At 44.6% G+C, this 24,067-nt stretch overlaps 1 protein-coding gene across 2 annotated transcripts in view; it reads right to left on the bottom strand.

Annotated features, from left to right (window-relative positions):
• P3H2 (prolyl 3-hydroxylase 2) overlaps positions 1 to 24,067 on the bottom strand; it is a 146,588-nt gene that overhangs the window by 15,395 nt on the left and 107,126 nt on the right. For both annotated transcript variants that reach the window (XM_072618851.1, XM_072618852.1), the window contains exons 2-9: positions 18,379 to 18,522; positions 16,515 to 16,704; positions 12,777 to 12,908; positions 7,787 to 7,929; positions 7,524 to 7,613; positions 6,619 to 6,659; positions 5,764 to 5,858; positions 459 to 586 (exon numbers count right to left, since the gene is read on the bottom strand). In XM_072618851.1, the coding sequence (XP_072474952.1) occupies positions 459 to 586; positions 5,764 to 5,858; positions 6,619 to 6,659; positions 7,524 to 7,613; positions 7,787 to 7,929; positions 12,777 to 12,908; positions 16,515 to 16,704; positions 18,379 to 18,522 (963 nt within the window). The remainder of the gene's footprint in view (positions 1 to 458; positions 587 to 5,763; positions 5,859 to 6,618; positions 6,660 to 7,523; positions 7,614 to 7,786; positions 7,930 to 12,776; positions 12,909 to 16,514; positions 16,705 to 18,378; positions 18,523 to 24,067) is intronic.

Here is a 24,067-nt window from a genome sequence, read left to right on the forward strand (position 1 = left end):
AAGGGAGGGTTCATTCTACACTGGGACAGCACTTAGACTTAAAAGGATTTTCATTGTGTGAAGGATAAATCCACTCGTGTAAAATTTTCACCCAGCATGCCAGGTTAGACCCAGTGGAACCAAGCTAGTCCCACTTCTGCTTTTCAAGTCCCCAAAGACAGCTTTCAGCCTTCTGCTCTCTAGCCTCTGCCCTGATATCCCCTCCTTTGGGCTAAATTTGCTTGGTTCTTTCAAGTGGTCCTCATACAACAAAGCCCTTCACCATCCTTGCCACCCTCCTCTGGATGCCTCCAGAACTGAACACAAATTACCCCCCGACCTTTCACCCCAAAGTGGCCCCAGCTAGCATGCTGGGGCCTGAAGGGTCCAGAGCTGAGGGAGGGAAGTGAGGAGAGTTGAGGTCCCTCCACTCTATCAGACATCAGGCAGCCTTTTCTGCTGCCCGCCTCAGGTCTTACACTGGCCATGCTTTGGAGTTCTCTGCACTCCTCCTCTGACAAGACATTATCAAGCAGCATCCGCTGGGTCCCGTTCAGCTGTTCCGAGTTATAGACAAACTTCACATGGCTGTAGAGCAGCGGCCCCCCTGCAGGGACAAACAGCTGTTGAGTAAGGCCAGAGCAGGGGCCCAGTGGCCTGGAAGCACAGTCACAGTCTGTGTGGGGCTGGGGTGTGGGTGTATGTGCTGGGGTGGGGAGGATCAACTTCGACTCCTTCCAAATCAGAGAAGGCCTGCAGTAATAACAGTGTGGAACTGGGAGGAACCTTAGAGCACATCTGTTCAATCTCATAACTCAGCATGAATCTCATCTATAATAACCTCTAGACCAAGGGTTTTTAACCCTTCTGGTGCCATGGACTCCTCTGGCAATCCAGTGGAACCTCACTCAAAATACTGTGTTCACATATATCAAATAAAATACATAGAATTACAAAGGAGATCGATTATATTGGAGTGATTACCAAAATACTAAAAAAGAAACACAAAAATCCAACAACTAAATTCACAGACACCCCCTCCTAGGCTGGGAGTCTGCATGGTATAGGTGGTCTTGGAATCAGGAAGACCTGAGTTTGAATTCCCCCCTAGATTCTTATGAGGCTCTCAGGCTCAGTTTTCTCACCTGTAAAATGGGGACAATTACAAGACCTACCTCCCAGCAGTGTGGTGAGGGTCAAATGAAAATCACATGTAAAAGGAGCTTTGTTAACATGGAAGTGGAGGGAGCTCACTACTGGGAGCAAAGGTGATTCTTGGATAATCTCCTTCTTGGGAAGTTTTCTCTTAAATTGAACCAAAATACACTTTACTTTTTTTTTTTTGTTTTTTCCTCTTTCCTCCATCAATCCCACAAACGTTTGTTAAGCATATATTGAATCAAAGGCACTGAGGAGAGAGAACACAACAAAGCCTGTTTACCCTCAGGGAGCTTTGCTTCTCTCCATTGCTTCTTGACTTGATTTCTAGGACCCCACCTTGTAAGGTTGTGACTGGACTGGGCCAGCCAATGGCATCGCTCCCCAGCTCATAAAACCATTAGGAAATAACAAATTTCCTTAGCTTGTTTTCTGATTTCTGATTAAGAATGAATTGGCTCGGCTCAGTACTTGGCCTCTGACCCCATCCCTGCCTCCAGAATGCCTGGTCTTGTCTCGACTTCCCACTACAGGGGCCAGCTTCTTACTTAGTGACTCTCTCTGAGTCTTCTGGTTTTCCCAGTTCAAACCCTTGGCTTCCTGTATGATAAGGGCTTCCTTTAAGCTGATCTAACTTTGGTCTCCAGATTTTCTCCTTTTGGGGGGCCACATATAACCCCATCTTCCACCTCCAACCTTTAACATTGACAACCCTGTCCCCCTTCCTTGAACCTAGGGAATCTGACCCTGGCAGTCTGCTCCTTCTTCTCCATGGCAGCCCTTAGTGAGACTAAAGGTATCTGTAGATGGCACCATGACCATCTCGATGGAGATGAGCATCTCTCAAAGGCTCTAACTATTTGTTAATATGAAGAAAGGGGGATCTCCTTGAATTTCTGCCCTGGCATTCCCCAATGTGCCTTCCCAGTGTCGTTGGATATCTCTCTTCCTCCTGCAAACTGTGATCCTGCCCACCTGGCTCCCCCTCACACATCACACTGTTCTGCCTGGAATCCACTCCCCATTCATCTCACCTCAGAATTGTTCTCTTATTTCAAGACTCGGCCTAGAAGGCTTCCCCACAAAGCCTTGCTGCGCTCCCACCTGCCAATGCCCTCCTCCCCAGCCTGTACTGAGCAACTTTATATGTATTTACGTTTATTCCCTCTATATTTATTCTGTGTGTGCATACACACATACATGTACACACATATGCAGCCCCATCATCAATGACCCCCTCAGTAACAAAGCCTGTCTTCTCCAGATACCCCAGACACCAGTAGTGGCATCTTAACCTGACTCAGTCCTCGGCTTATGTGAAGGCACTCATGTACACTCACACACATGCACCCAGACACGCGCCTCACACATCCTGAAGGCTGCTCTGGAGGGAGGCCCATCATAAGCAGACAGGCGAGCTAAGAAATGAAAACAAGGCTACTGTCCAATGAGCTGTGGTTGGTGAGGATGGTTTGGTCATGGAGCCGCCGCCATCCAGCTCAGGCAGAGCAGCCTTGTGTCATGCTCGAGGTATGTGCCTGCCCTGCTTCTGCAAGCTGCTGGTCTCAGGATGAGGAAAGGGAGGAGCAGAGGGAAGCCAGCCCATGTAATGAGGCTTGGCCAGGCTGAGGGCTGTTGGGCCAAGTTGGGCTACCAGAAGGCTGAGCACACACTGTTTCTAGGAAAGCAGGGAATGCAAAACTGAGGGAGAGAGTGGCCTTCCAAAAGGGATGCAACTGAGTGTCGGGATGCAACTGAGTGTCCGGCTGCAACGCCTCCATCCAGAAATAAGAGACTGACATTCTTTGCAAGAGACAATGGGACAGAGGGCTCCACACCAGTAGAGTTGCCCTCCACAGAAAGCCCAAGGATGATCATTTGGTCTATTGTCTGTCCTAGGCAGCCTTTTGCCAGCTGCTAGCTCAGCATACCAGTAATAGGAATGACAAAGCATCCCCAGGCTTCCCCCTGGGGCCAGCTTGTTGAAATCAGTGGCTGATATAGGCCCAGTCTGAAGAGCTGGAAAGGTGGACCTTGTCTGAGCATAAGGACCCCATCCTTCCCATCAGTTCTGTGCCTTGCATTCTCTGTACTCTCACCATCAGGGCACCAGAGGGTCTGGTAGCTAATGCTTGGCTTTGGAATCTGGCAACTTCTCTGGGACTGCCCAAACCTTTACAGCAAAGGGTTGAACTGGCCAGTACTTCCTGGGTGCTTTTCTTTCCCACCAGTTGGATAAAGTCACTGACCTCTGGATGATCACAACTACAAGGAGAGAGTGGATACCAAGCTGGCTTATGGCTGAGAATAAGCAGAGTCAGAAGCTTGGGGGACCAGAGGATATTATCCAGTCTGATGCCTCCCCCTCCCTCAGAGGAAAAGGAGAGCCAGGAAATCAGGGGAGAGGCAAGCCATGAATTTGTGGAGATCCCAAGACGAGGTTCAACCACGCACTTCCCCACTCCAAGGCAGGGACAGAACGCCCCTCTTATCTAAAGGCCACAAAAACAAGTGAGGAAACAACCTCTGAATAATGTGCACTGTTTTTTATTCTCCCAAGAGAGAAATATCTGCCCATTCTTCTGTGCCAAGAATAGCCTGTTGGGTCATTGGTCCAATGAAACCCACTTCCTACTGCAATGAATCTACAGAAGGTGCTTAATAAAAGCCTGTTGACTGGACTAGGCTTTAGCCTGTCAGTCAAGGCCCCTCATCATCTCCAACATAGCTTTCTTACAATCGTAGTTTATATTCAAAGCATTTGAAGGGTTTGCAAAGCACTTTTGTCCTAACATCCTGATGAAGTAGGGTGGGCAGTTATTATTCCCATTTTAAGATGGTAAACTGAATCTCAGAGACTTGAAATGCTTGCCCATGATCACATGACCAGTGAATTTCATATTTGGGCTATGAATCTAGGTCTCCTGGGGCAAAGGCGTTGGATTCAACTCCTTTTTCTGAGGACCTTGGGCAAGTCACATCACCTTCTTGAGCCTCAGTTTCCACATCTTTGAAATTAGTGGCCTCAGAGGTTTCTCATGTGTCTAGTGCCATGATGACTGTCCCACATGTCTCCTGAGGTTCCTCAGTATGAAATGCCTCTGCCCACCTCCATACCTTGTTTCATTTGGAATGTGTTCCTCCCTCCCCTCTGACAATCCCACCAACTCCAAGGTCTGACTCCAATTCCACTTTCCCCACGAAGCTTTTGTTCAAGCAGCCCCTCTGCTTGGCCAGCTGTGGACAAGGTAGGTGGGTATGAGGGCACAGTCTGGCCTTAGGTCCTCCATTCTACAAGCTTCGATTTCAGAGACAAAGGACATGGGCCCGGGTCCTAGCCTAAGCACTGGATGTGTAATTTTGAGAAAGCTGCTGAACCTTGCAGAGCCCTTTCTCATCTGTGTAATGGGATAATGACATCCATTCTGCCTGGCTTGCAGGGCTCCTGTCACAAAAGTGCTTTGTAAGCCTTCATGGAAAGGGGCTGCTCTGTGCACGACCCAAAGAGCATGCTGGAATGCACAAGGCCCTGGTGGGACCTCTGAGTCAGCAGCCAGATGGCTGGCCCCAACATTTCACATGTTTTCTCCTCCTCCCACTTCTGTAACCCTTTCCCCATCAGTGGTGTGCCACCCATGTTTCCTAGTTGGTGGGTGGCTGTCCAAGTTCCTGATGCAGAAAACACAAACACCTTTCAGAGAAGCTGGGCAGACACATTCTGGGGAGGAAATGGGGGCTGGACAGAGCTCAAGTTCCTAGCCTGAGCAGACTTGGGGAGGGATCCGGAATCTCCCCAGAGGTTGCACAGAAGCGATAGGGAACACCAGCAGCTGAGGGACATCAGGTGGCCCCGCTTAGTGAAGGCCTTTTGTCTGTGGGACCCTCAGATCCTAGATGGGGAAGAACTTCTCAGAAGATCATTCATCAGTGTAGAGCCAAGAGGCATCTGACAAGCCTGTGCTCCTTATTTCACAGATGAGAAAACTAAGTGTAAAAAGGACAAATTAAAGATTGCCCGGGGTCACAGCCAGAGTGTATGAGACTGACTTCGACCTCAGGCCTTCATGATTCCATGCCCGGCTCTATCTGCTTCTCTGCCCATCAGACCAAGAGTCTAAGAGGGGCAGAGGCTCATGGAGACTGTCCAGTAAAGCAGGGGTCCAGGAAGGAATATGGTCATGGGGAGGCCACACAGCCTGCTTCCCTGTGTGATGGATCCTTCATTCTCCACATTCCACCCACACGGGCCGAGACAGGGTGCAATCTTGACCCAAAATCTCTTGCCTCCCTGTATTTGTCAATCTCTGCCTGGGTCATTCCCTCTTCCTCGTCTCGGCCCACTGAAATTCTTCCCTTCAAGGCTCATTTCAGGTGCCTCTTCCATGAAGCCTTCCCTGATTCCCTCAGCTGAAAGTATCTCCTCCCTCCTTGGGTCTCTGTAGAGAATTTGCCTCTTATTTTTTGTTTCTCTCCCCCAGCAGGTGGTCCCTTACCCTCATTCTGTCTCTGGTCAGGCTTCACCCCTCCAGCTGGCTGGGAGCTCCTTGGGAGTATCTCCTTCTGTGTATGACCAGGCCCCCACCCAAGGGCCCTCCTGGTGAATAGCAGCTGATGCCGGGCACTTACCCTCTCGTAGGTCCCTATCTGGCTTGGGCACAGGCTGCTTTCCCACAGACTGCTTAGGAGCCGCTGCCATCCTGCTTCCAGCCTCTGAAAGGACCCTGTGCCCAAAGGAGAGGAAGTTGGAATCCAATGAACTGGAGTGGGGCAAGGGAAAAAGAAGGGGCAGGTATACAAACGAGGAGGGTTCTCCTTTTGGAGAAGTTACTTATGGGTTTGGGATCTGAGTTCAGTTTAGTGTCGTGAGCAGGAAGGTCAGCCCTCCAGGATTCCAAGATCATTGCCACTAGTGGATGGCTGAGTCCCCACAGCCAGTCCCCAGAATGAGCCTCTTTGATCTACTCTGATCCTGACTAAACACCTCTCCACCTTGGTGGGACACGTCAAAGCTGATGCTCCATTGGCAGAGCCAGCATCCCCTCCATGCCATGATCAGTCCAATGCTAGAAAATGTTTACAAAAATACATAAATGAAACTTGATTTTCCTACTCGCACAAACCACCATTTTAGAGCTGTTCCCTTCATTTCTGACAATCCCCATTAGGGGTAGCTGGAGCTTTAGACCTCTCTGCTCCTGAGAACGTTCCGCCACCCACCTCCTTTGTCAAGTAATTCAGGAAATGAAATCCTCAAAGATATTAAGGGAAATTATCATTTAAAAGGGGAAGTCATCATTTAAAACTGTAGAGGGGTCTAGGCAAATGAATTTATTTGTAACTCCCTAAGTGGTTTAATTTATGGATTCTGATTCAGGAACTTCATTTTTCTTAAGATGGGGGCATCCTTGCAAACCCTCCCTACTTCCAGCCACTGTCCAGCCCCACCAAGACGCATTTCATGCAACCAAGTAAACAACTCACTGTGCATCTTCCTGCTGTCCTCCATCATAGGTCCAGTAATTCTGGGGCAAAGTGGGAGTAAGGAAAACAAATCACTTTGTAACTTTATCTCTGATATCTGTTCTTTAAAAAATGGGGGTACACCTGTGATTACATTGGTATAGGAAACTCTCAGTGAGGAAATTCCCTCTAACAGTGCCTGTTGGTAAATGTCCAGCACTTGTAGTCTTAGAGTTGACAGGCCACTGCAGCATTAAATAGCTTCTCTCGGGTCACATGTCATATATAAGATGTAAGATATGAACTCAAGTCTTCAAGAGGATAAGGCCAACCCTGTATCCTCAATCCTATCTGTCTCTCTTTTGCAAAGATCAGGAACTAAGAAAATATGAATTTTGAATGCCACATGAAACCAACTGTTAAACTGGGCCCAGAGACTGGAAGTTGTTTTTATCATGAAGGGTGTGACAGGCACCCAAGATGTTCACCATCTGTACCCAATGAAGCACCAGGGCACTTGGTGTCATTTCCATGGTGGTTGGACAAAGTGGAAGCTACAAAGAGAAGCAAGCTGGGATTGTTACCACATGGGGTTTCATGGAATGAGCATCTCTTCTATGGCTTCATGGACCCCTATCAGACAAGACTGTCTAGAGGACCTCAGAAATACCTTCACACCCTTTGGTACTAGGAGACAGCACCATGGGAACATCAGTAGCTTGGGATCCTGGAGACCCAGAATCTAGACTTGGGTCTGAAATAAGGACATGACTTTGGACAAGCTACTCCACCTCTCTGAAAGTGGAGATAATCCCAAGCCCCAAAGCCCAGGAATGCTCTGATTTTAGGTAGTAAAGAAACAATGGCAAAACAAGGAGAAAGGTCTCTTCCCATAAACAGTGAGGCAGATAAATGACTTTTTTTACCTGTTCAGTGTATGGAATGCCTAGGTTGACCACAGCTGACCTGAGAAGCTCAGCTTCGAGCTTATGTCGTTTCATAAATATCGTAGCATCCTGAAAAACAAATAAAAAGGAAAATGAAAACAAAACCAAATGAGCAGGCATGTAAATGTCAGCACTTGGTAAGGTGTAAGGTGAATGTCTAAATGGCCGGTGGATAAAGAGACAGATGGAACGATGCGCCCATGGGTTCTAACATCTATTGCCAACGGAAGCCCTAGACTCACCTCCCTAGGTCTGATGGTTTGGGGGTCCATGCTTTCTTCTAAAACGCTCTCGTAGTACTTCACATTGTCCTTCACATCCTCATCATCCGGGTGAAATAGAAGATAGGACCTGGAACACTCCAGGGCTTTCACATAATTCCCAACTAGGGAAAAGCAGAGTTATGCAATTAGAGTTGAGCCAATGAGCCTGTGAGCAGCTTTGAAATAGGCAGGTAAGACAGAAGAATAACGAAAACCATCGAGAAAAGGAATGAGAACAGAGCCCAGAAATGCTGGGTCCCCTCCTAGGCAGGGTCTTTCCACCAGTGTTGGTGTTTCTCCCTTCATGGAATTACACTGTACTTACAATTCCATGTGCATTGTTACTTGCATGTCACATCTCCCATTAGACTAGGAACTCTTGGAGATCAGGGATGGTGTTCTGGCCTTTCTTTGCATCCCAGCGCTTTGCACAGAACTGGGTAAAATCATTCAACAAGCCTGTATTAAGCATTTGATCAGACGCTGTGCTAAGTGCCAGAAGTACATAATGTAAATGAGGGTAAGGCATTGGGAGTAAGATGGGGACTCAGAAAGGCCTCCTGGGGATGGGGAGACGTGACCTGAGTGTGGAATGGGAGAAGGGAGGGGCAGAATATTCTAGGCAGTATAGATGCCAGAGGTGAGGGATGCACAGGTGATTTCAGGAAGCCCCACATGAGCCAGGATGCCTGGATCATAGAGGGTGGGGAAGCAATGGGAACAAGAAGACTGAAAAGGGGAAGAGGGGTCAGCTATAAAAAGCTTTAAATATCAAACAAAGGGCCTTTTATTGGAAACTCAGCTCATAGAGCTGGGGGATGGAGAGGGTAGGATTGGGGGAGAAGAAAAGCTCAGACTCGTGTAAGAAATATCACTCATATCCCAATAAGGGATAGATTATGATGGGAAGGGATTTGTGGTAGACAGACAGAAGGCTATTAGGATACACCAGAAATGAGTTCATGAAGGTGTGAAGGACAGCGTGCTACACAAAGGGAGAGGAGAGGGAATGTATACAAGAAAGGCTATGAAGGGGGCGTGGCAAGACCTGCCAAATGATTGGAGGTGGAGGTGAGTGTCAGTGACTTCAAAGATTACAGTGAGGTCATGAGCCTGGTGACCTGGAGGATGGTGGTGCTTTTGATAATCCCAGAAACATTCAGAAGAAAGGATGTCATGAGGGAAAGAAAATGCCTCTGTTGGACAAGTCGAGTGGGCAGTGTTGGTAAGGCATATCTTCCCAAAAAGCAGTTGGTAATGCAACATTCAAGAAAGGAAGAAAGGTCAGATACATAGATCTGAAAATCATCAGCATGGGGATGTTAATTAAACTCACCAAAATTGGTGAGATCACCAAGCAAAATACTACAGAGGGGCAAGAAGAAAAAGCCAGGACAGACCGTGGGGCTGCACTCATGCTTAGTGGGAGTGATCCAGATGAAACATCAGCAAAGGTGACTGAGATGGAGCACTCAGAGAGGAGGAAGGAGAATGACGAGTGAGAAGCATCATGAAAACATAAAGAAAACTGAGAATCAGGGAGGAGACAGTGATCCAGGGCCCAAGGCTGCAGAGAGGTCAAGCAGGAAGAGGACTGGGAAAAGAACATCATATTTGGCAGTTAAGAGGGGTTAAAAGTGACTTTGGAGAACACAATTTCAATTGAGTAATGCAGAGATCTGAGGGGGTTTATGATCAAATGAGAGAAAGTGAAGAGGAGGACCCAGTGTAGACAGCTTCCTCACAGAGTTTAGTCAAGAAAGGCAATACAAGGCATAAGACAATAGCTATGGTCAGATCAAGTGATGGTTTTTTTAAAGATAGGGAAATATAGGCATGAGGAAAGCCATCACCAGGAAGGGAAAGTCTGGAGATTAGAGAGAGAATGGGTAGCAGTGACAGAAATCCGTGGGATATGACAGAAGGAATTGTACCAAAGGAGGACGGCCAGGGATCTGTGCTGGTGAGGAGAAGCGCATCCATCTCTAACCTCTAGTGAGTGTCAGGTTGAGACTGCATACCATTAATCAGTAGTAACCACTTAATAGATGCTTATTGACCCATTTCCAGCAAAGAGAACACTCCAAGCCAGTGCTTTCTCTTCTATGACTTCGGAGGCCTTTGTATTTGACCACATGCTACATGGTTGTTATAGCCCCTCTTGTGGTTTCAGAGGCTACTCATGCATGAATTTATTCTTGCCAAAGTGAGGCCAAATGCTGACCTAATCCTCTGTTTTTTAACACTTAGTAGGATGGTACGACCCCCAATGGGGGAAAGTCCTTTCTAAAGAGAAGAAATATTTCCATTAAATATATTTCACTGGAACCTTTTTTGTGTGCAAGTTGAGATGCTGCTTTTGATTGAAGAATGATTGACTCTAATTGCATAGGGTATGGGCTAACTGTCCATATTTTTTTCTTTTCTTTTTTTTGGGTAACATGCATGAAATTCAATGGGCTTCCCAAAAATGCTCTAAAATGCCAGATTCTCCTAAGGTTGTTCATTCTCAGAATAATTATTAATATGTTCACCGGGCATGTCATTGACCCAAAGATCTCTATGATCTTTAAAGATCTCTGAATGTATGTTAGTCATCCTTGGGCTAATTCTGAGAAATTATTCCTCAAAGACTTCCCTTCAGAAACAGAGACAGTCCCCTCAATTCCGAGGCCACTCATGGTCTTTCAGGTGGACCAAGGTCAAGCTGTTGCAAAAGACCCGTTTTTCTGAGCTCTGATGTTCACATGCCCAGTCCCTTGTGCCTTGACTAATTAATGCTCCTAAATCTTTAAGGCTCAAAAAATGAGATGACTGAAAAGACATGACATCAGACGTGGAGCTTTTACTCTGAATAAGTGAAAGGAATCTAGCTTCAAAATGCATTTAGTATCAGTGTTAAAGAGTTATCCTATAACCTTCTGGGCAGATGCTGGGGTTTGTTTTGGCATGTTTATGCCAGAGAAGGGCAAGGAGCCCAAGAGAGTGTGCCTTTTACCTGGAAACACCAAGAGGGCTTGGCAGCTTCGCATTCTCCTTCTGAGGTCTGGGAGTCTATAACATGCCCTTCAGCAAATCCCTCAGTAACGTGTAGGTGTTGGGTTTCACCTCTGCCCTCCCTTGGCTCAGAAGTAATATGTGCCATATAAGTATTCCTTCAAGGTGATTTCTTGGTAAATAGCAGGGATGCTAATCACCTCTCCAATTCCTAAATCAGTCTCTTGAATGCAAGACAATAAAACATTCAGAGTACTCAGGCAAAGACTTTTTTTTTCTAAGACTTTAAAAAATAGCTGAATTCTAGGATTCACTCAAAATCTTTCCTTCTTTTTCTCTTTTTGTCAAATAACATCCAATATCTGACTTACTATGCAACAAGTCCCTGAAGAACAGACTGTGTTTTGCTTTTTGGGGTAGAAAAGGCTCATGAGACATAATGGCAAGTAAAATAGAATCTTTTGCAGTTTTGGTTTTAGTATAATCAAGACATATAATGCCTCTATTTGAATGTGACCAAGGGGAATCTTTCCCACTCATTGTCGGGCCTGGGAAGATTTATAAGAAGGTCCAAGACTTGTTAATGTGGCACTGGTTCTCAAAGGATGTGATGACCTCTGGCTCTAAAAGGTGTATAAAAGCTCTGAGGGTGAGGTTTTATTTTGGGGCTTAGTTTTTGATACAAGGTTTGAGTGCCAGATGAGAACTCTGGGAATCCGCTAACGAGCCCCCCAGCTTGGAGAACCCAGATGTTGTGCTTCCTTCTCTGGTATGGACAGACAGTTGTATGTGTCTGTGGAATTACGATCAGGCAGAGGAAGCCCTGTCTGTTAGCTTTTAATTTCTCTGTATTTTCTTTGAATTTCAGGGTGCTAACTCCCCTGAATTAGGTGAATGATATATGTGTTTGACTAAAGGATTGATACATACGCTTAATTAAAGTGATTGTTAACCCCTCAAAAGTTTCCTCTCCTTTTATGAATGCAGACCTAAGAACCTGTGATAGCAGGTCTCCCCGTGTATATTGGGGATGCTTACTGATACATGAGAGTAGACTAAAAATGTCAATTCACATACTGCCATGTTGTTTTAAGAGGTATTTACTTTTTTCTGTGCAACTCTATTGAATATGTTCATGAAAAACGTCACAAGCTAACTTTCCTAATGTAGGCTGTGGCTGTAAAGCTGTAACTTCCCAGTGATCCCAGAAGGCAAAGAAATCCGCAGTTATGCTTACAGTGGCAATGGTATTAATGGGACCTTCATCTGGTACAGCAGCTAGGGAGGTGCTTAACGATCATGTGCCCTGAGAACTGTGGAGAAGTTGCCCAGGAACCTTGGTTTAGAGTTTAAAGGGACCATGGAGGTCCCTTAGTCTAACCACCTCATTTTACCAATAAAAAAGGAGAATTTTGGAGGGTATCTTGGTAGCCTGATGATAAATCTCAGTCCCCTCTACAAAATATGGAACAAGTGGTTATCAAGCCCGGCTTGGAGACATCCAAGGAGAAGAAGACTCCCTCCTCCAGGGGGGCCCACTCCTGTCATTGAAGATTTTCTTGACTTTAAGCATAAATTATCTTTGCAACATTCCCCATTCACTCCTCATCCTGCCTCTCAAACCAAGCAGAGTGAGCGTACAAATCTTTGCAAATAGTTCTCCTATCTGTCACCCTCCAATGGCATGAAGTCAAGGCCCTCCAATGTAGAAGTTCCTTCCTCTGGGGGTTCTCCAGGTTACCGATGTCCATTCCATATCCTATCCCATGGCACTCACAGTCTAATGCCTTCAGATGTGGTCTGAAGCTAGAGACCATCATCTCCTTGGTCCTGAACTCTGCCTCTCTGAGGACAGCTTGCAATCCCACCAGTTTACTTGGTCATCACATCCTCTTCCTGACTCACATCAAGTTTGCTTGATCCCAAAAGACCCACAGAGAAGGCCTTAGCACCACCTCTGTGCACACCTTACCTTGATAATAGGAAAACTGGAGGTAGTCATAGTGAAGAGGGAGGAAGTTCTCAATGGGAGAGAGCTGGCCAGGCCATGTTGCGAGGTCCCTTACACAATTGTGTTCACAGATCAGACGCTGGGAGTAGAGGCCTGCGTGGAGGAGAAGGAACAGTCTGGTGAGAAGAGAGAGGCTAGCCTAAGAGGATTTCAACAGCTACTTTTCAGTTCATTTTGTAATCTCTTTCCCTATCCTCCCTTTCCTAAAACTGCTCTTGAACTAAGTTAAACAAAATTAATTTAAAGTTTAAAATAATTTCATTCTGAGGAGTTAGTTTTTTTCTGCTCTATTTTTTTCAGTTTTCTCATCGTCCTTGGCAGATGTGTGACCATAAACGATCATTTAATCTGTCTGAGCTTTAATTTTCCCATCTTCAAAATGGGAATAATAAGCCTGCCAATCTTAGACAGGCACGCCCTAACAGGGAGTCAAGAATAAGCAGATATTTTCATCCAGTATTCAAGGGATTATGTTATTTTTTTAATTAATTAATTTTATTTATTTTCAGTGTTCTACCATCACTACCATATAACTTAGATTATTATTCTTCCCTCCCTCCCCCCACCTACCCCCATCCTCCTCGAGATAGCACACAATTTTGTATAGGTTCTCCACATACATTCCTATAAAATACATTTTCACTATAGTCATGCTGTGTTGAAGAATTAAAATGAGTGGGAGAAATCATACAGCAAATCAAAACACAATACACACACACACACTCACGCACGTGCGCGCACACACACACAGATGATCTGCTACATTCTGCAATTGAATTCCATAGTTCTTTCTCTGGATGTGGAAGGCATTTTGCCTTAGAAGACCACTGAGAATTTTTTTAAGTCCTTGCATTGCAATGAAGTTCCAAGTCTACCAGAAAAAAACTCTCGCACACTGTGGTCATTGCTGTGCACAAAGTTCTCCTGGTTATGCTCCTTTCACTCAGCATCAGTTCACATAAGTCCTTCCAGGCCTCCCTGAAGTCTTTCTGTTCATCATTTCTTATAGCGCAATAGTATTCCATTACATTCATATACCACAATTTGTTCAGCCTCTCCCCAATTGATGGACATCCCCTTGATTCTAGTTTTTGGCCACCACAAAAAGTGCTGCTATAAATATTTTTGTACATGTGGGACCCTTTCCCATTTTTATGATCTCTTGGGGATACAGTTCTAGCAGCGCTATTGCTGGGTCAAAGGGTCTGTGCATTTTTGTTGCTCTTTGGGCATAGTTCCAAATTGCTCTCCAGAATGGTTGGATCAGCTCACAGCTCCACCAACTGTGTATTAGTGTTCCAACTCTCCCACATCCTCTCCAACATTTATCATCTTCCTTTTCTTTTATGTTTGCCAATCTAACAGGTGTAATGTGGTACCTCAGAGTTGTTTTGATTTACATCTCTCTAATCAAAAGTGATTTAGAGCATTTCTTCATATGACTATAGATATCTTTAATTTCTTCCTCTGAAAACTGCCTGTTCATATCCTTTGACCATTTATCAATTGAGGAATGACTTGTAGTTTTGTACATTTGACTCAGTTCTCTATATATTCTAGAAATGAGGCCTTTATCACCAATGTAAACTATAAAAATTCTTTCCCAATTTTCTATATCCCTCTGAATTTTGGTTGCATTGGGTTTGGTTGTGCAAAAACTTTTCAGTTTATTGTAATCAAAATTATCCATATTGCACTTCATAATGCTTTCTATTTCTTCTTTAGTCAAAAATTCTTCCCTTCTCCATAAATTTGATAAATACACTATTCGTTGCTCCACCAATTTGTCCATAGTATAAATCTTTATACCTAGATCATGTACCCATTTGTATTTTATTCTTGCGTTTGGTGTCAGGCATTGATGTATGCCTAGTTTCTGCCACACAGGGATTATATTATTTTGCTACATGTTTGCAGATCACATGGAAATGCCATATGCTTCATCACTCAGCACCTCCAATTGGGGCATCTGTGTCAGAGTGGAAAGAGCATAGGATTATGGCCAGAGGACCTCACACAAATCTGGCTCTTCTCCTTACTGCCACATCAGGGATTAACACTGGAACCTTAGAGGCAGACTCATCCAACTTTCCTTTTAAAATGAATCCCTGATAGATGAAGGATTTGCCCATGGTGGTGCAGGCAGTCAGCAGCAGAAGAGGTCATTTGACTGCAAAACCAATGCCCCTCTTAAGCTACAACATTTCCTTCTCCCCTTTGAGCCTCTGATTCCTCATCTATCAGGTGAAGTTGTTGGCTAGATGAGCTGGAGGGTGCCTTTGATCTAGTCCAAGGGATAAGACTAAATCAGAGGCTTTCCTCTCCTTCCATCTCTGTGCATCCTCTGTGTGCTAACCTGGATGGGCCAGCTAGAGGCAGGAATGCTCCATTTCTCACTATCAGGGACTTGCCTCACATAGCCAGGCAATGAGAGGACTCAACTGTCAAGGGTTACAGTAAATGAATCCTTGGTTCTCTCTCTACCACTATTATTGTTAAAAAGGAAGGCATTTTCTGTTATTGGTGAACACACCAAGTCAACAATTCTTCTGTCAAATGAATTTCCTTTAAGGCGATGATAAAAGCACATGGTTGCCCAACAGGATAATCTAATTGGAAGTGTGAGGTTCCTTATAAAGAAGTTTGTTGAACTAGGAGTACAGCAGGGAACTCATTAACCTTGCCTTGGGGCTTTGGGACAAAGCACAAGAAAAACAAAATGCATGTGACAATGTTCCAGGATTCCTGTAACTTTAACTGAATTCCAAAGGGCTTACAGAAATCCAATGACCCTTACCATAAACAAAGGAGTCAGGCCATCTTTCAAGTTATACCTCAGAAATCCCCTATGAAAGTCCCTGGGTGCCTCATTGTGGTATCTGAGTGACCCTGGATTCTTGCCAGCTCTGCCAGGGGAATGCAAACGTTAGCAAGTCTGTCCCAGCTGGAAGGGCTTCAAGGGTGTGTCCAGGGATGGCCACTGTGCCTGTCATTTGAGGACAGCATGTCTCAGAGGTTCATCATAGGTTTGGCAGCATGGGGATGAGTTACAGCCACTCTTGAAGACCATTCACCAAGTCAAGGGACTGTGCTCTCTATCTGTGAAGGGGGTGCAGGCCAGATACCTCAACACAGTTACAGTGAAGTCCCTGATGTATTGGCGTATTCTAGAAATGACAACCAGATGCTTCATCATTGTCCCTACTTTCCTTTCTCTTCTGACCTGACTCCCAACCCAAATAAAGTGGTGGGAGCAGTGGAAGGGGGTAAAGTAACACAGGAGTAATAAGATGGGAGTGAGTGTTCTGGGTCTGAGTCTGACTTGTGTGTCCCTTGGGAAAGTCACTTATCACTGAATTTCAACCTAGGAATCAAGGTGGCTGGACTAGATAACCCCCTTAACTTATCCCACTCTAACATTCTGTGAATTAAAGATCTCTCCTCCAAATAGCACATCCTTGACCCAGCAAGTGGCACCCATCAAAGTGAAGTTACCTAGAGAAGGAAAAATTGTTATTACAAAAAAAATAGACTGGAGGTGGACATATAGCTTTTGCCATTAATTTTGCAACCTTGGGCACTTAGATCATTTAATCTCTCTAGACCTCAGTTTTCTCATCTGTGAAATAGGGTTGTTGGACTAAGTTATTTCCTTTCAGCTTCAATATTACCTCTTATGAGTCAAATGAAAAGTCTTACCTGCAATGACTTCATAGAAGCCATCAGTTGTTGCTAGATGGTCATTGTCTCCATAGCTCTGGGACCACTCACACAGAACCCGACATTCCCTGTCTGCTGTGAAATATTCCTTTAAGGCTTGTTCAAAGGACTCAATGGCCAACTGGAACTCATCAGCTTCATAATATTCTACTGCTTCCCGGTAGCATTCCTGCAAAGAAATACATGGTAGCACCATTGGCAAGAAGGGGAAACAGGCAGGATGATGACGTGTTAAAACATTTGAGTCACAGTGCCTGATCCCCTGAGTTACACAAGAAAAACAGGGCTACGGTTGGCTTGGTTTTCTTCAATAGTATGAACAAGTTGACAATTTCCCATCAGTAGTCCTCCAATTGTAAGTGAAGACCTAATGAACAAACAGAGAGCTAAGAGGTAGAACTAGCTACCACTAAGTATCCTCAGACATGAACTCATTGGGATTAAGAAGGGTCACTTATATTCATATACAGTGAGACCCCTCACTTATGCGATTTTCTCATGCATCTTCTCATGAGATGCAGTAATACACATTGGAGACAGAACCAGCTTTGGAGTGAGAAAGACCTGAACACAAGTCTTGTTTCTGATCTAGGTTGGCTGAGGCGCCCCAGGCAACTCATCAAGCCTCTCAGGGTGCTGTGAAATTCTCTAATACTGTAAACTTCAGAGACGATGCCAACCTTCACCTTCTCAGTAAAAGGATTCTTCTCACAGAAGTCTCCTGACCTTGGCATTCCAGGCACCTTCTCGTCTCAGCACCTCTGTTCCCAAAATGCATACTTCCTTGGGGTGCTACTCTCTTGAGTCCTTTTAAGTCTCACTCCAGTCTTAGAAATGTTAAGTTGTTACAATATTTAGAACAGATCCCATCTCAAGAGCCAGGTCAAGGTTTAAGGAATAGATAGCCTGACCACTATTTTGGTAGTTATGAAGTTTTAACAGAGGTAGAAGATAACCCAGGCCTGTTGGGGGAGGTGGGTATGATCATGTGGAAGGTCTATGAGAGAACATGAGAAAAAGTCCCACAGAGAAGACTGTGTGGATACTCTGCCACTGACACCACTGAAAGGAGTCCACAATCTTTGGAATTATGCACTTAGGAAAGTAAGAGAAGGCTTATGAGGAGCTTACTAAGCCTTCTCATTGGTTGCTCTAAGTCTGGTCCAGAAGAATCAACTGGAGGTCACCATGACAGTTTCTGAGAGTTTAGAAGTGCTGATGAATTGTTCCTACAACAACATCCCAGTCAGAGAGCCCAAGCCTTGATGGTAGTGAATGCTATGACCTTGACTTCTCAGGTCTGGGTTGAAACTTAAAGAAACACAGAGGATGAAGTAAGTGGTCATCATCTGTCTCTCTAGAAGGGCTTTCTCGTTGCCTGGCACTTCAAAAATCCATTTTTGAGTGCTTGTGGTACTTTTTTAACCCATTGATGTAGATTATTATTGTTATCAAAGATTATCCACCTCTTGTGTTCTGGTGTCCTTTGGCAGATCAGTAAGGATCCCTTCTAAGAATCTTCTTTTCAAATGTATAAAAATACATAGAATTGCTAAGGAAATCAATTATATTAAAATTCAGTTATGGAAATATCGTTTTTAAATTCAAAATGTTCATACACAAATCAGGCTAAAAAAACTGCTGTAGTAAGCAGTAACATTTTTGTGAGTTTACTAATTTTAGTTAATTTCTTCTCTCTCATTTGCAAGTCTACCGTCTCTCTTTTTGCCCAACCACCACTATCCAAGACTGAGAAAAACTTTACGCTTAAGATGGGTGAAAGATGCCAAGCTCTCTGTCTGTCTGTCTCTGTCTTTCTCCACCTCTCCCTCCTTCAACTCACCAAATGGGGTTGGGCTTCTCGATCCACCAGCTTTGCTCCTGCCACTGTTTCTGTATTCCCATCCTCAGGAGGCACTACCATGTGCTCAGGGTTGGCCATTAGGAAAGTATAAGCAGCTTCAGCAGCTTTTTCCATCTGGTTCGTCTAGAAGAGACCACGAACAGAAAGCAGATCAATAACAGAAACCTTCCCATGTCCTGAAACTTGTAGCGAGGGACTGAGCAGTCCAGAGCAAACCCCTCACACTAGCTGAGTCAGCATTTGTAAGGGTTGGAATTCATGGCCATAAATGGCCATTCTAGGGGCCCCTTTACTGTGGGGGAATACAAACAAGAACAGCTGTAAGAACATCTTTCCATCCTGGGATCTATAAGCCTGGATAAAGGAACTTGGTCCTGAGTTCCCTTCTCTTCACCTGTTTTTTAAAGTCCATATGTGTTTCTGGGAAATAGAATTCCTATGCTTCATAGGCTTCCCTTAATCACTGACCAGTGCTGCAATAATTTCTCCAATTTGAAGGCAACTTTGGGACTTTTTCCTTTAGTTTTTAGCCAAAAAACAGGAATGGAACAAAATTCCAGCTGCCCAAAGCATGTGTAAGAAGATTGAAATGGAGGATCCTGAATTTTGAGAGGTTTCTAAATAATTCTGCCTCACTTAAACCCAATTCATGCAAGAGTGAAGACATCACCCTCCAAGTCATTGGTCCCTTTTCAAAAATAAAGGACAAACAACAACAAATCACACAAGTCAAATGTTCTTGGCTTTGAACTTTCTAGGGAAAGAATGAAATAATGAACCATTAAATAAATGTGCTTAGGAATCGCAGTGTGTATTACAGTCCTATTTGTATGCCTAGAACAGTCAACTTGGCCAACCAATGGTTCCCTCACCTGATTCCTCTGAACCATTTAAAGTCCAATTGAAAGGTCACCCCTTCCATGAAACCTTCCCTGGCCCTTCCCTGATGATAACATTTTTCCCCTTTGGACTTCAATGAGATCACATTCTCCTGGTAGATACAATGCAGGCAGAGTGGTACATATCAAAAAGGCAACTGGAGGAGACAGATAACAATAGAAACAGGGAAGATATTGAGAAAGGCTTCATGAAGCAGCTGAAGCCTGAGCTAGGCCTGGTAGGAAGGTATAGATTATGAGAGGTGAGATGAAGCTGGTGGCCATGCCAGTGGAGAGGAGGAGACAGATGCCAGAGGTGTGGTGATGGCAGAACTGACAGGATTTAGAAACAGCTGGAATATGGGGCTCCTATTATACTGGGGAGATAACAAGTAAAGAAATAGAAAAGATATGTAGAGATAATGGAAGGGAATCTCAGGACAAGCCCTTGGCAGCTACAAATGGGAGGTTCTGGAGTTTTGGGACTAGACGAGGGACAAAGTCAGGTGCCCAGTTTAGAGAAATCACCTTGGCAGCCAAAGGGTGGGTGGATTGGAGTGCAGAGAGATTTACAACTGGGAGACCAAATAGAAAGCTCTGCACTAGCCCAGGTGAGAGGCGATGGCATCCTACACTGTGTGAATGGAGAGAAAGGCACACAGGGCTGTAGAAGAGAAGGAAATAAGAAATTACAAAGTGCCTACTATGTGTAAGGCATTGTGCGGGAGGTGGATGCTATTATTTTCCTAATTATATTATATTACAAGATATTACAGTGCATCTTATATTACAATATCATATATTGTATAATATTAATTTTATATGATTCATATTATTTTTGCTTATAATGGAAGAAACTGAGGCAAACAAAGTCAAGTGACTTGCCCAGGGATACACAGCTAGTTAGTTACACAAGAGATGTTAGGGAGCGGGAAATAGTGAGATTGGGCAGGAGAATTTGATTTCGATCTGTGGGTCAAAAGTAAAGAGACACTGAGGTTTCGAGGCTGAGTGATGAGGAGGATGGCAGTGCCCCCTCCACCGGTCATAGGGAAGTTCAGAATGAAGAATCTCAGAAAAGCAATGAGTTCTGTTTTCAGCCAGGCTGTGGTTTACATGCCAATGGGAACTTCTCCAAGAAAGCAGCCCTGTGCTCTCTAAGAGGATGCTGTCTCTTAGGTTATATGAAGTACACGTAAGTGGTACTCACTCTCAGGAAACATGTTCTGGAGACCTTGCAAAGGGTGGAATTCATGAGTGTAGTGCAGTAACTGAGGGAAAAGGTGCAAAACCCTCAAGAAGGCAACTTGGAATAACTAGGGGAATTTGGGGGAAGACCTGAAGATTTGGTGGCATGGGTTGGCATAGCAGCAAGTAAATATTTAAAAGAGTGAACTTTGTAATGGTCACAGCAAACACTGAAATATTTAACAAAAAATGTCTAGCCTGAGATCTATTAACTTGGCGGGGGGTGGGGGGTGGCGGCGTCTGTGAATGTTTTTTAAAATGGGAGCTATACTTCAGTGTAACTGATTTCTCTTGGACTCCTATGTATTTTATTTTCTGTATGTAAATTCATTGGTCTGAGAAAGAGTTTGTGGGCTTCACCAGACTCCCAAAGGCACCTAAACTCAGAAAAAGATTAGATCCCTGATTTAACCAAAGAACAAGCACCTACAAAGACCTACAACATCTACTCACTTCCACCAGATGTTCCAAATTTTTGACAACAGATAGGCATCACTGTAGAATGATGCCTTCTTAGTCACTCAACTCCAGAGGAGAAGCTATCCAGTTTTCCAAATGGGCCACTAACCTGTCATGGGATCAGATTCGTACCTTGCAGTTCTTTGAACAATTTTGTTTTTCAATGCCCAAGTCTTTAAGCCTATGGTCACTCCCTCTCAAACCTCGATAAAAGCAAATTTTGGGGCTTATGGGGCTTGGGTTATTTCCTAACCCAAGGAAATTCCTTCTCCACAGGCTAGTTCTTTAGACTGTGAACTCCCTCAGGAAACCCAAAGCGGCTGCCAGGTCTATAAAACTGGTCAGGCTTTCACTGGAAGCCCTTTACTCTTATGTTCATGTTCGAAATGGGCTAACTCTGTACAAGGGTGTCAGGAAAAGGCTCAGAGAACATGCTCATTAAATGCACACACACGCACATGGTTTTATTACTGGGCAGCTCTGTCACACACTTGCTAAAAAATAGGTTTCAGCTGTGGCCATAAGAACTGGCACTATATAGAGAAACTCGACAAACAAAAGAAAACAGTCACCAGTGAATGTCTCCAAAGCAGATCTTTGTTGTTACACTCTGTGGAACCTTGTTTGGGGTTTTCTTGGCAAAGATACTGGAATGGTTTCCCATTTCTTCTCCAGCTCATTTTACAAATGAGAAAACTGAAGCAAAGAGGGTTAAGTGACTTGTCCAGGGTCACACAGCATCTGAGGCCAGATCTTCCTGACCCCAGGTCTGGCACTCTATCCATTATACCATCTAGCCACTCAAAGTAGATTTGCTTTAGAATAAAAAAATGGAGTTTCAAATTTAAGAAGAAAAAATAAAAAGCTAAAATAGGGAAAGGATAGATATCTTTAGTCAGGGATGGGTTCCAGGGAGAAGCAGAACCTCCCTCCTACATGTAATGTGAGAGAGAAGGTGGGACGACATGCCTTCACCAAGCCTTGGGCCATTTCATCTCCAGTCATAGTGAAGGCCAACATGGTGTCTTGCCAGAAAACCATGGGGAGATGGAGCAGTCCCAGTACAGTGACAATGAGATAGATACTACCAAAATCCCACCGCAAGGGCAGGGGCAGCTCCTCTCCGGCCTGACTCGCCTTCAGCATACACGGGCTTTGCAGGACCCTTCGTCTTGTCCCTGTGTCCTTACGTTGTCTCCCTGTGGTTCAAGCGATGGTCCTCCCACAGGTCTGACCCTTCTCTGAGAATCAGAACACGTCTCCCCAAAAGGGAGTAGGGAGGGTCTCTGAGATTATCTCCTACAACCTCATGTTAGAGAAAAAGGAAACTGAGGCCAAAGGTAGAAAGAGGAGAAGGCAGAGAGAAGGAAGGTGGAGGAGACAGAGAAAGACAGAGACAAAGCGAAAGACCGAGAGAAAGCTTCTTGCAGGGGTTTGCATGATTAATGAGCAGTTGAACCACATGATTTGACCCAGATGTCCTGACAGTTTCTCAGGCTCTGCACACTGGCCTGGGTGGTCTGCCAATGACTCAGATAGTTTCCCCTTTTAGCCATTTCTTTTAAACCTGGTTGAAGAGTTTGGTGGCACCCTCCATAAATAGCCCAGTGCTGTCAATGAGTAGGGGGTCTTACAGGGCAGGAATGACAAGGACAGATGCATGGGGACCTGGTGCCTCCTTCTCTTACCTGCTGTCACTGCTGCTCAGGTAGGGAAAAAAATAAAAATCGTTGATTTCAAGCTGAACAGAACTTAGGAGTCCAACTGCCTCCATTTTACCGATGAGGAAAATGAGACATAGAGACAAAGTAACTCGCCTGGGGTCAGAAAATTGTAATTATTCATCAGGCCTTGACTCAGAAGACCTGAGCTCAAATCTGGCCTCAGACACTTACTAGCCATGAGACCCTGGGCAAGTCACTTAGCCCTATTGTCTCAGTTTCTTCTGTAAAATGAACTGGAGAAGGAAATGGCAAATCACACCAGTCTCTTTGCTAAGAAAACCCCAACAACTTGAAACTCAAAATCCCAAAATTACTGAGCCAATAGGAAACTGGTTGCATATTTCTGCAAAGAACCACATAGATGTACATATTTAAGTTATTTTGAGTATAAAGTGGAAAACAATCTACAACTACATGATCCACCAAAACCATGCTCCTACAAAACATGTAGGAGCCACTACTGTAAGAAAAACCTCAGAGGTCCATTTTATAGAAGAGGGAAATGAGGCCCTGTAGGGAGAATGGCTGGTCTAAGGTCACCTAGGTAGACAGAACATAGCAGATCCTGGATTTGGATAGGTCCTCTGACAGCAACTTTTTAATAACCAAGACCAAGTATTCTTAAACTTTTTGGAATCATTGACCCCTTTAGCAGGCTGGGGAAGCATCCAGACTCTTTCTCAAAGAAATGTTCTCAAGTGCATAATGCATTACAAAGGGAATCAATTATACTGAAATACAATTACCAACTTATTCTTTTTAAAAGCTGAGGGCATTTCCCTCCTCCACAAGTTCCCCACATCAGAAATCCTTGCTTCCCCTCTTCCCCCCAAAACTGTGTCAGATTTGGGCGATACAATTTTTTTTAAAGAATCCAACTCTGACCCCAGGGATTTACATGGTACTGGGAGATACAGCACGTATGTAAATTACCATATATGAAGCCAATAAAAAGAAATTTCTGGGGACGAGGGGAGCCCTGTGAGGTGATGAGGATCCCCCTGAGAAGTGGCTTCTGAGGGGAGCGATGAAGGAAGCCAGAAAGTCAAGCAGCAGAGGCACAGAGGTGCAGGCCTTCCATTCGGAAGTACCATGTTGCCTGCCAGGCCTTGGTATCTAAGTTTGAAATGATGACAAGGTTCAGGGTTTTTATGTCCTCCTGCTTCTTTATTCTGAATTCAGCGAAACGTGGAAGTTCTGCACAACGTCAGCCTATTCCCCACGGTAGAATCTCTTAGCACCAGCTCTATTCAGACATGTTCTGATTTGGGAGGACAGAGGAAGGGAGTGAGCAAATCTCCCAGAGAGAGGAGTTTAAATAATGGTAAATACTGAGTGTGACCTCTAGGTTAAAATCTT

Source organism: Notamacropus eugenii, chromosome 6 (genome assembly GCF_028372415.1).
Source record: "Notamacropus eugenii isolate mMacEug1 chromosome 6, mMacEug1.pri_v2, whole genome shotgun sequence".
In the NCBI taxonomy this organism is placed as follows: Eukaryota; Metazoa; Chordata; class Mammalia; order Diprotodontia; family Macropodidae; genus Notamacropus; species Notamacropus eugenii.